Source organism: the organism of the source record quoted next, unplaced genomic scaffold (genome assembly GCF_019419815.1).
Source record: "Pyrus x bretschneideri cultivar Hongxiangsu unplaced genomic scaffold, Pyrus_bretschneideri_v1 Contig13, whole genome shotgun sequence".
Taxonomy (NCBI): domain Eukaryota; kingdom Viridiplantae; phylum Streptophyta; class Magnoliopsida; order Rosales; family Rosaceae; genus Pyrus; species Pyrus x bretschneideri.
The window spans coordinates 6,148,793-6,161,009 of NW_025999424.1; the positions used below are offsets into that span (position 1 = coordinate 6,148,793).

Genomic DNA, 12,217 nt, shown 5'->3' on the forward strand with positions numbered 1-12,217 from the left:
AATTAACCGATGTTTTTTACCGTAGTTGATAGTTTAATTTATATTTTGCTAATTATTTTTTACGGTGAATTAATCCAACTTTGAATCGTCCGTAATTATGATTTTGATGTGAGAAATTGAAAACGAAGGGTTCGAGTGCCCTTAACTTCAAAACAAGACATATTAATTGTTGACTGTCTTTGAAAAAAAAAATTAATAAAACCCACGCCCAACATCATCCCGTACGCTAATCAGGTATTGTCTCCATAAAATCCCCAAACTACCCCTGTCCTTTTCGCTCCCAAAGGCAAAACAAATGCCCCTCGCGCCCTCTCGTTTCCCTCGCTGGCAAAATGTCCGTACTCTCCCACGTAGAAATGGAAACGAAACGCGAATGATGAGAGAGAGACAGCAGACGCAGCATGCTCTGTGTGCTCTGTGTACGGACCCTGACCTCACCAGCCGCCTTACTGCATGATCGCCACTCCCCGGGCGCCACGTGTCCATCCCCACCGCCTTCCTCGTAACGTCCCTCTGATCATATATACATTCTCCCTCATATTCTCACAATCGCACAGGAACACTGTTGAGAGGAGAGAGAGAAATGGATGAGACTGAGAGACAGCTGCGTAGGGCAATTCTGTCATTGTCGGGCAGAGCTGACGGAGGTGGAGAGAAGGACACTGCTTTTGTCACTACTGGTTGGGATGAGGAGGAGGCCACCTTCAACGCCATCATGTCCTCCGGCATCACCTTCCAGCCCTTCCTCCCCATCACCGCCTCCGCGTCCGCCGCTCACCACCACCAAAACCCAATGCTGCCGTCATCCCCGTCTCTAAAACCCCTACCCTACTCCAATTTCGCTCAAGACACCCTCACCAATGTTAGCCCCGCCACCGCCGCCGCCTCGGACTACTCTCAAATCCCGAGGTTGGCTAAACACGAACCCATTTCCAGCTACCAGGACTACTTCCCAACCCCAACATTTTACGATTACCCACCTGATCTCAACTTGCTGCCCAACACCCATTTCTCTCCTCCTCCGCCGCGTCATCTCCAGCACCACGACTGTGAATCCAACGACTACTCCTCCATCTTCCAGCACTTGCCAGATCTCCTTCCTCTCGACCCATCTAACTATTTCCCATGTTCTTCATCTTCCTCATCATCCTACAAACGCCCCCGATTCGTCGACTCTCATCACTTCTGCTACCCGTCAGCTTCTTTCGCCGCCGCCGTCGCCGCCCAGCATTTCCATCCTTATCCTCCTCTACCCCATTTCAACAACACCACTCTGTTCCCACCTCTTAACAACAACTATGGCTTCCGACCCTCCTCTTCTTCTCAATCTTCATCACACGCCAACGCTCCTTCTCCCCATCCCCCTCCTCCTCCGGCTCCGCACGTTAAAACTAAGAGAAGGATTACAACCCCATCCCCGTCCCTACCCGGCAGTGCTCTCGCTCGCGAGCGGAGGCAGAGGCTGAGCGACAAGACTCGCTGCCTGCAGAAGCTCCTCCCCTGGGACAAGAAAATGGATTCCGCCACCACTTACGGAGAGGCCTACAAGTACATCCAGTTCCTCCAGGCTCAGCTCTCCGCCCTCCAAACCATGCCCGTCCTCACTCCGCCCACCACTTCCATTGCTACCAGTAGCGGCCGCGTCGGCGGCGAGCTGGAGAGGCTGAGCCGCAACCAGCTTCTGCAGGTTCTGCTCAACTCCCCTTCTGCTCAGACCGTCATGTACTCCCGCGGCTGCTGTGTGTTTTCGGTGGAGCAGTTGGATCAAATCAGCCGCCGATTCAGCCGCAAAATGGGGTCCTCCACCGCCTCCAAATCATCTCCACCGTCCTCGTAGTTCCATTGATTATCATTCTCTCCTACTAAGTAAAACCATCTCCACTAATCATGGTTACTGCTGCTTAATATTGGGTTATCTGCGTCTAATCACCTTGATTTCTAAAGTTGGTTTTTTTTTTTAATTTAGTCTGATTTGTCTCTTACCTTTTTTGATGAAATTAGTCAGAGTTTCGGTCAGTGGGTCACTCCTTTTGGAACAGATTGCTGGTTGGAATTAAGGCCATTATAATACAAATTGGGTTCTCTCCTCTGTTTTTTTTTTTTTTCTCTTTTTTTTTTTTTTTATTTGAACGGTTACGATTAAATCATGTCAATATTTTATATTAATTTTTTATAAAAAAAAAAATAAAATAAAAAATATGAGAAGAATGATGGAAAAATGAGGAAAGAGAATTCTAGTTCATTATAATATTAGGAGAGAAAGTGACAGTTAACCATAGCTATGGCCTATATCTAGAGACGGGAAACAGAGAACACCAATGAAAAAAGTACTTTAATATTGTAATTTGGGAAATTTACAGTTTGGAAGAAGAACCGGGTGCTTTATTTTCTTGCTATTAAGTGGTCGCACAAATCAAATCACGTGACGCGTTAGCGAAGATTTTCTTATCTAATAATCACGTTCTAGTCACTTAGTATTATGGTGTAATAGTATTCTTTTTTATTTGTAAGTGAGAGGAATTATAATCGATTACTTATAAAGGTGAATTTGAACCACATTATTACTAGTTTATTGTGAGATTTAACTTACTCCCCTAACCCCTTAATACAGTGGTGGAGCCAAGAATTTACAACGATGGAGGTAAAAAAATAGCTTTCAAAACTGATTATACTTCCATTTATAATTGTCCACGATGTGTTTCATATTTTGGAAACGTTGTATCACACCATCATTATCAATAAAATCAATATCATTCTCAATATATACAACCAAACTATCACTCAACCATTCATCACCCATCCTATTGCATTGTGGATTCTTCACAATATTCATCATCAGAAAGCTCTTTCAACGGAAGTGTCGCAACGGATAAAATTATTGCTAATTTCACTAGCAAGTACACCAAGGGGTACCTACTGTCTAGACTTGGCATTCGTGTCGTATTTTTCGTGTTCTTGTCGTTTTCGTGACATAGCTGATATTTTAACGAGTCGTGTCGTGTGACATCAGTTAAAGTAAGCACCCGAAATTGACCTGTTAAATAAATATTTTAAATCAATAAATAATGAAAATGAAAAACATAATTTGACAAACAAAAAATGGAAAACATAATACTAAATTAGTATATGCATATTATATTGTCACATATATATTACTGCAAAACATAAAAAAAAAAAAAAACATTTGTCTTTCAAGGATTACATACTCCAAAAATAGAGCCTAATGAAACAAACATTAGTACATTACTGCAAAATATCAAATGTTCAAGGATATGCAAAATAAAGGGACTTGTGTTTCAAGGTTGAGGAACCTTACATGTTTATATATGCTTTCATATTTTTCAGACTTGTACATTAATGATCATGAATTTATTTATTTTGAACTCCCTTAAAAATACTATTCATGAGGGTTTGTATGGTTTTAAAAATTCAAACGACAATATACCGAGGCTCAAAGCCAAAGGATACGATCACAAGCTTTTGCATATTTTTTCACATTTTTTGCACTTGTAAATTAATTATTATAATGTGTTTGGTATTTTTTAATTACTTGCTATTTTTACTTTTAATGCGTTTTATAATTTTTTTTTAATCTCACTCTTTAAAATAAAAATAAATAAAACTTAAATTTTTTAATTTTTAATTTTATATAGAATAATAATACATATTTAATATATAATATATACATATACACTATGGCTATTGTATTTTATAGTAATTTTTGTAGTTTAGAAACATGAAATCATCAAAATAACTTTTTCTTAACCAGTCGAATCGGGTTACCCGTGTGTCACCTTCGTGTAAACCTGTTAAAGACCCATTATTAATGAGTTCTTCTCGTGTGACCAGATGACGACCCAATTAGTTATTATGTTGACCTGAAACTTGTTATTTTCATGTCGTGTTAACTGGTTGTGTAAGAAATTGCTAGGTCTATGTCTATCCCTATTTGTCTTCAATAACTTTTGTGAAAGACTACTAATTCCTTTTAACACAGAAAATTCATTGTGCAAACACATTTCAAAAATATTATTTTTAAGTTCATCTTCAAGAAGTATGAGCTCGATGTCTGGATAAAATTGAGCAAGACGAACTAACTCAAACACATAATATAAGTTTGATCAGATTAACAACCACTGACTCAACCAAAACTATAAGCCAAAAATTTAAAAATAAATAAAAACCTAATTCAGCTCTTTTAGTGTTCGGTGTTCGAGGCTTGACTAATGGAACTAAGTTAATAAACTAATGGAAAATTACGTCCAATGTCCAATGGAATTTGGAATTAACTAATAGAAAATTATGGATATTCTATAATATTTCATCTGTTACTACTTATATACAATATTCGATGCCCAATATTTCATCTGATGTTGCTTGCAGCTATATGGGTCAGAAAAATTTTCAAATGGATAAATTTAAACCTACCGGGGTCAAGGGATGCCAATGCCCCCGCATTGGCTCTGATAGTGCCTTATAAATAATATCATTTGTTCAAAAAAAAAAAAAAAAATCACGTCCTATGAATACCCACAAAAAAATGGAGAGACCATTGAAGTGTAAGGTCCATCAGGTCTGGGTCCAGATGAATATGAAAGTAGGCCCAAGAAGACCCAAAGAGTCTCTATCCTGTAGGTCATGAATTTGCAGAATTGAGTGGATCGTAAAGACCCACATACACACACCTGCAGATCCCAACTATTCCTCATTCAAATTCAATTGCTTCTTCCTATCCTAAAATGGAATAATCCCCTACCGACCTAAAATGAAGGGGAATACCCCCCAATTTCAGAAAAGTTAAAGAGTCACTATAGAGGATATGAACATGAATGTCCTAAAATTTAGGATTTGTGTCAAAATACTTGGAGTATTTTTACTGCCTTTCTATAGAGAATATGAATATGAGGGGGCGTTTGTTGCGCCGGACTATCTCGGACTGGATTAGCTTCAAGGACTAAGCTGGACTGGCTTAGACTAGACTAAACTGGACTAACTTAGTGAAGCGTTTGGTGCAGTATTGGACTAAGAAGCTGGATAATAACAAATTATAATATTATATTATTTAATATATAAATTATTAATATTTTATTATGATCTTATCTTTTTCTTCATTTTTTTCCTACCATTTCCTCGTTAAATTGGATGAAGTTAGCACCGCCAAAAAATTCATCACCATCCCTGGACCGAAATCTTAGCTTTGAATGCTCGAATCTGTCATGGATTTGAAGAAGCCCAAATAGGCCGAGACTTCCAGGCCATTTGCCAGCCACATTCGACCACATTTTGGCCTCAATTCATGAAAATCGTAATCATGTCACTCCCAGCTTCAATTTGGTATATTTTGTATGAAAGTTGGTTGTGAAATGGATCTGAAAGAGAGTCGGAAAGTTAATGATTGATCTAGGTGACCGGAGATGACGAGGAGTTTGTCGAGAGTGGTCGTTGAGCATGACGAGGACGAGAAAGAGAGGATAGTCTTAGCTAGTCCCATGGTTATTGGGGGGTCTCGCTAAGACCTCTTAGTGAAGGGTTTTGTCCATGCTAGTCCCCTTTAGTCTCATTAATGTTAGTCCCAGCATGGAACAAACACAGTATTGGACTAATAGCTAGTCCAGTCCAGTCCAGTCCAACTTAGTGAGGGCAAACAAACGCCCCCTGAATGTCCTAATTCGACAGAAAAGAAAAAAAAAAGAATATGGTGAATGTCCTAAAATTATTAATGGAAAATAATTTTTGCACTCAGACGTCTCATTTCATTTCTAATTTTTATTAAGCTATTGGATTGAATCAATTCAATGAAGATTAATGAAAAGAGAAATGATAAACGCATCAGTTTTCCTCTCTCACACACCCTTGTTTAATTTTGTCTTTTATTTGTGTTTGTTTTATTCAATCCACTGAATAGGGGGGCTTGTGAGAGGCTAAAAAGGGTAATGCTAGAGAGACCAAAATTTTAAACTAAGTTTGTAAACTAAATGATTTGTCACTAATAGAAAATAAGGACGTTAATCAACGCTTAAATAACAATAAAATCATCAACATCCATATCATTTGGTTTATAAAATTTGGTTTAGAAATTTGATCTCCCTAGCATTATTACCCTACTAAAAAAAGTGTGTGAGAATTAGCTCCCTAATAGATACAAAAATAAAAAGAAAAGTGTAGACTGAAAAAATGAAAGAGTGAAAATCACTGTCTGATAATATATTGGATGACCAAGCAATTATTGGTATATAGGAGGGCATATTAATTATTGGTGACTAGCCAAATTTTCAATGGTTCCAAAATCTCCTTTGTTGTTAAAACTTAAAAGTCAAAAAGGTTCCGAAATTACACAGAGATTCACCTTGTGGCATATGTGGGGGAGGTGAAAGATGCTGAGGCACGCCCCTCTATGAGCTGGTTTATGCCCTACTTTTCTTGCTCCCCCATCAAAGGTATCCACGACCCAAGAAAAAAGAAGGGAAGCAAGTCCCTAAAGCAAATTAAAGCTCTCACTGTGTAAACAAAGGAAGCTTTTTAGCCACTTATACCACCTCATTTGAAATCCTTGCTTCCACACATACTTTCCTCTCTAGTCTATCCCCTTTCATACTTATTCCCCTTGCTCTTTCTTCCCATTAATATTTCTGCCACACATCTCATCCTTCTAAAATCTCAGCACAGCAGAGAGAGAGAGAGAGAGAGAGAGAGAGAGAGAGAGAGAGAGAGAGAGAATGGTTAAGATAGGAGGGTTTTTGGTCTGCCTCTTGATCGTGGTGATGGACATTGTAGCCGGGATTCTTGGCATCGAAGCAGAACTCGAACAAAACAAGGTACACATAGCCTCCAATTTTTTTATACAAGCAATAATGAGAAAGGAGAGTAGTCAAAAACAAGATCGCGGTTGTGCATGAGTGAATGCTTTCAATTAGTTGAACTATAAACCTCTTGCCATATAGCGTCGCTTTTAAAGTTCGTTTTGAGCACTACACTCACAATTTTAGGGAATGTTTAATTTCAAATATTTTGTTCATATATAATATTGTTGCTTGCAACAGGTGAAACACTTGAGACTCTGGATTTTTGAGTGCAGAGAACCAAGCCATGAAGCATTCAAGCTAGGGTTAGCTGCAGCCGGACTTTTGGTTCTTGCACATGTTGTTGCCAACTTACTTGGTGGATGCAATTGCATTTGTACTCAGGATGAACTCCAAAAGGCTCCTCCTAACAAGCAACTCTCAATGGCATGCCTCGTCTTCACTTGGTACATGTCTATAATCAATGATTAGGTTAATCGCTTAAGAGTTATTTGATAATCATTTCGTTTTCAGTAATTTCAATTTGTTTAGATACCAAAAACTAAAATTAAAATTAATTGTTAATTTTTGTGTTCTTAATATATATATGGGCGTCATTGATGATCAGGATTATTTTGGCCGTTGGATTGTCCATGCTGGTGATAGGGACTTGGTCAAACCACAAGTCAAGAGCTTCATGTGGCTTCACACACCACCATTTTCTGTCGATTGGAGGCATCTTGTGTTTTGTTCATGGGCTGTTTTGTGTAGCTTATTACATATCTACCACCGCCTCGACTGTCTAATAGTTTAATTAGTTTCACTCAGCCATGATACAAGGATTGTTGCCTTGTTCCTTTGCTAAATTAATTTACTAATCCATCCCTTTCATGCTACGTCATATCTCCTGACTCGGAAACTCTTTACTACTCTTTCGATACGAGACAATAGTAGTGCTAATCTTTCTTTTACTCCCTTGATTAATTTAATACAATGTGCTAATCTTTCTTTTTTATTGATTAATTGAATACAAGGAATGAATCATTTAATAATCGTTTTGTGTCTTATGTTGACTTGGTCTTTGGATTGAAGACCTTTTAATTTTTACCAAAATGTTCTCTTTGATGTTATATCAGTTCTTGTAATAAAACGATTATCGTTTTGCTCTTAAAAAAATTAAAGTGGAGATTGCACGTCTGATATCACTACACAGAGTGGTAGTGAGAACTTAGAACCATAAGATTAGCTCAACATCAATACACAAAACATGTGAACTTACCAAATAATTATTTATATTGCATCATTTAATCTTTGTCACTTAATTGTGAGTGATGATAGGGATAGGATTAGAAATTAAAGAGATTAAACGATCTTTGGTGACCCCATTTGAAGTTCCAATACCGTCTCCATGTTGAAAAATAGAGTGAGCAGTCCGAGCCATATTCAGTGACAGTTTTACAATTGATTTTGGTATAGCAGTTTTTGAACTCTCCTCATTAATCTTCTTCCACGAATAGCAGATCAATTCGTTTATGTAGTCCAGCGCTTCTTCTTCAGATGCGCCTCTTTCTTTCATGCAGCACTCAACAGATTTTGCCACATCACCTCTCTCACTCTCAGCCTTAGTTAATTCCAAGAAAAAAATAAAAATAAAAATCTAATTATCATATTTTCCATTTGATAACCATTTTAATTTTAATTTTTATTAAAAAATGTGTTGTGATTTTCACACACCCTTAACTACTTTTCCCACACTCCTCCCTATTTTTTAATACTTAATTGGTATCCTACTATTAATCTTTCATATATACCCTTCATACTTTTTTATGGTAATTAATGAAAGATTAAATAGGGAGGGGTATATATGGAAGATTAAATAGTAGGATACCAATTAAGTATTAAAAAATATGAAGGGGTGTGGGAAAAGTAGTTAAGGGTGTGTGAAAATCACAAACCTAAAAAATATAGAACTATCAAACAACTCATGTAGATATAACACGTATATATTTACCTTGGAAGTGCCCAAATCATCGCTAAGCCGAGTCATTAGAGATGACCAATATATTATTTGAGAGCCATGCTTAAAGGAGTCAAGTGAGGTTTTTGTTATGTTGCGTCCTTGCAACAACAAATAAGCATGGAGAATTGCTTCAGGACCACCCACTGAAGTCCATGCATTCTTTAAGTACTCTTCTAGGGTTGGTGTGTATCCACAGTAAAACCATCGTGCCTCCACCAGATATGAATTACAAAGATTTACCCACTGCAAGCGCACACACAAAATAGTAAATAAATCATAAATTAAGAAAATAGGAAATATAGAATAACAGAGCCAATATCTTTATGTTGTAATTTGCAAGCTGCTAATTTATTATTGCCAAACGTACCCTAGTTATCCTACACGCTCTAGTCAAGTGTTTTTGTTTAGTTAGCAACAAAGACCTTCAAGTCTAACATTGTTAGAGACGACCTCCAGTACAAAAAGGATGTTCTTAACCAATTAACTCAGCTACAATTTCTGTTGTTAGTTACCTCTTTCTTAATATAGGGGAGGACGCTTAAACCATTGTTTTTAAATACGTTATCAGTTACTTCATTCCCAAAGTTGAGCAAGGCTGTATAAATTGGCTTCATGTACTCGGGAAGCTCCTCCTTGTCCTCCATATTCCACCTGTATTAAACAAGAAAAAATAAATCAGAGGAACAAAAAACCAAATCACACGTTATACATATATAATTGCATCTATTAAGTACTTTTTTTTACCAAGATAAATTACATCTTAGTGCTTAATTAATGACTTACCTATGTACTGCATCTGTAAACAGCTCAAGTTCATCCAAAAATCCATAAACATCGTACATGTCATCAATTACTGTTAATATGCAAACGAATTTGGTGAGGCCAATCCTGCAATTCGAGAATTGGGGCTCATAATTGATTCCCATTGCCCACAAATAGTTCTCCATCAATCTGTCTCTCGAAAAATTTGCCTTATGTTCAAAATCCAAATCCGTCCACCACCTGCATTTTTTGGATATATAGTCTTAATTAGTCTAATTTAACTAAACACCTGCATCAATGTAAAAACTGAGCATTGTAACGTAAGATTGTAATTAAGCAGAACATTGAAAAAAAATGGCAGGGGCGAACCTACGTTAAGTGTGCTATATATGTGGTCGTTTATTTTACCAACATGTGTGGATATGAGGTCGCGGTATATATAAGCGTTATTTATGTGGTCGTTATCTTGCCGACATGTTTGGATGAGGTTGCATTATATATATTATATAAGCATGCAGGACCCAACCTAAAAGTAAGTAGGACAAACCCTGTCCTCCACCATGTGTGAAAATAAAATCAAATTGCAAAAAAATAGAAAACAAAGTTCACATTTCTTGCCTTGATAGCTCCTTTATCTCCCTCTGATATACTGATTGGACAAGATTATAATCCAATTTGGCTAATTCAAGCAAATCGATGTTCCTAGAATCATCCTTTTGGTATATATCAATGAAACTTCGAGCTTCTATCCTCGGCATCCTCCAATGTAAGGGGGTTTCCATTGATTGCTGAACTAGTTGCTTCAATAAACCATCTTTACCCTCCAATGTTCCCAATAATTGTCTCAACCTTTTGGCACTAAAACTTTTGGCTTCCTCCAAAACATGCTCTTCCCCAAGCATACCAAGGTGTGAGGCTTCATACAAGCTCAAAAGTCCTTCAATGTCCTTGCTTAAGCTATCCTCAAATCTTCCGTTTCCAGCTCTAAACTTGTTAAACACATCTGCTCAATCATTTTGTCACCATAACTCACAATTAATTAAGTGCCGCTTCGAAAACATTTAATACTAAATGTGAGCAACAAAATAATTTATGTGCTTTTTACCTGGGCTAATAGGGATGCCATGTTCCCGTAATATCCGAAACTGCAAGGCAACGGTGTGAAGATTACTTGATGTACTGGCAGTACTGGAAGAACCAAGGCTAGTTAGAACTGCTTCGATTTCTTTTTCGAAATGATAGGCCACTCCCAATCGCTGCATTGAGTCGATAAGCTTTAACATTGATAAAGTGCTAGTAGTGCCTTGAGTACTACTAGTTGATGCTGCCAGCAACGTTTCGGTAACGTTCTGCTTTAGACGCTCCAATTGCGTCCCATGCAATTCATACTGCGCAAGGATGAAAACAAATAAGCCAACAAAATAAATGATCAAGATGTGTTCATGTATGAATGAGTCATGAAACTTGCAAACGATCGAAGTATACGTACCGTGTAATGAGTGGTGAATGAGTCGATGAGTTTGGAATCCCAAACGGTAGGATGGTATTGAGCGAATCGCCGTCGCACTGCCGGAGGATTACTGATAACCTTCGATGACGGTGATGAGTTTATTGATAAATAAAGGAAGGAGGGTTGTTTTCCTACTGTTCTTTGAAGCAGAACTTTTGGAAGATGGATTAATCCTTGATACCTACTGTTAGTTGAGACCAAAGAGGGAGAGAGCGAGGAGAATGTTGTAAGTGCCATATTTGTTATAATTTAAGATTGATTGTTCGTACTCACTAGTGCTCAATGCTTGTATATATAAGCAAGTTTTACTTTTTTTTTTTTGCGAGTTCCGTTCTTTGGGAAAAAAGAAGATGAATCTTTTTTCCTTTTTTATTTGTTTTAAGTTTTTCATTATATAAAAACAAAAATTGTGTTTTAGTATTTAAATATTTTTAATTCATTATGACAATAGTTAATTAGACTTGTGGAAACTAGTTATGTGACACATCAACATATAACATAATTTTTGATAGAATTATGACGAAAGACCACATTGATTTGCGACCCTCATTAACTTTCAACCACTATTTTAATCGATTTTCAATTTTAGAGACCATATTGATGGTGCGGGTCAGTTTCAAGGACAACTTGTGATAAAAAAACCTTATTTACAAATTTGATTTGTCGTTTGTCATTTTAAACAATTAAAAGAAAATAAATAAAGGTGACAGCAAGTCATCTTGCACATTTCAACGTGAGAATTTTTAATTTAACATTTTTATTCCAAATTTAAGATGCTTTGTCCTTGTTTAAAAATTTGATTTGTCGTTTGTCATTTGAAACGATTAAAAGAAAGTAAACAAAGGTGACTCCAACTTGGGTTATTTTAACTTTGAGAGTTTTTAATTTAAACATTTTGATTCAAAATATAAGATGCTTCGACCATTAAATTGTCTTTTAAAGAAAAATTGTCTTATAAAACTTTTCAAGTGAAACACATTTTGGTATATTAATGTTGGATAATTTTATTCGAACCTAATCTAACCTAATTATTTATTCTACACCCAATAGTACTTTTTGTGTATTTTATATTTACAAATTTGTCTAAAAAAATATTGGATGTAGAGAGAAAATTGTTAAATTATCCTACCACCGAACCCAAACCCA

General features: G+C 36.9%; 3 protein-coding genes across 3 annotated transcripts; 2 read left to right on the top strand and 1 right to left on the bottom strand.

Annotated features, from left to right (window-relative positions):
* The first annotated feature begins 206 nt into the window (after positions 1-206).
* On the top strand, positions 207-2,089 carry LOC125474702 (transcription factor bHLH117). Its single transcript, XM_048578683.1, has one exon. The coding sequence runs from the start codon at positions 584-586 to the stop codon at positions 1,835-1,837; it is 1,254 nt and encodes a 417-aa protein (XP_048434640.1). The 5' UTR covers positions 207-583; the 3' UTR covers positions 1,838-2,089.
* A 4,290-nt stretch (positions 2,090-6,379) lies between these two features.
* On the top strand, positions 6,380-7,750 carry LOC103942209 (protein DESIGUAL 3-like). Its single transcript, XM_009352405.3, has 3 exons — positions 6,380-6,815; positions 7,041-7,246; positions 7,408-7,750. Exons 1-3 carry the CDS (start codon positions 6,717-6,719, stop codon positions 7,583-7,585), a joined length of 483 nt encoding a protein of 160 aa, XP_009350680.1. The 5' UTR covers positions 6,380-6,716; the 3' UTR covers positions 7,586-7,750.
* Positions 7,751-8,049: 299 nt separating this feature from the next.
* On the bottom strand, positions 8,050-11,744 carry LOC103942211 (probable terpene synthase 9). The gene is made up of 7 exons (XM_009352407.2): positions 11,051-11,744; positions 10,667-10,949; positions 10,180-10,564; positions 9,583-9,801; positions 9,312-9,450; positions 8,791-9,042; positions 8,050-8,400 (listed from the first exon to the last, which is right to left on the bottom strand). Exons 1-7 carry the CDS (start codon positions 11,306-11,308, stop codon positions 8,098-8,100), a joined length of 1,839 nt encoding a protein of 612 aa, XP_009350682.2. The 5' UTR covers positions 11,309-11,744; the 3' UTR covers positions 8,050-8,097.
* Positions 11,745-12,217: the final 473 nt, after the last annotated feature.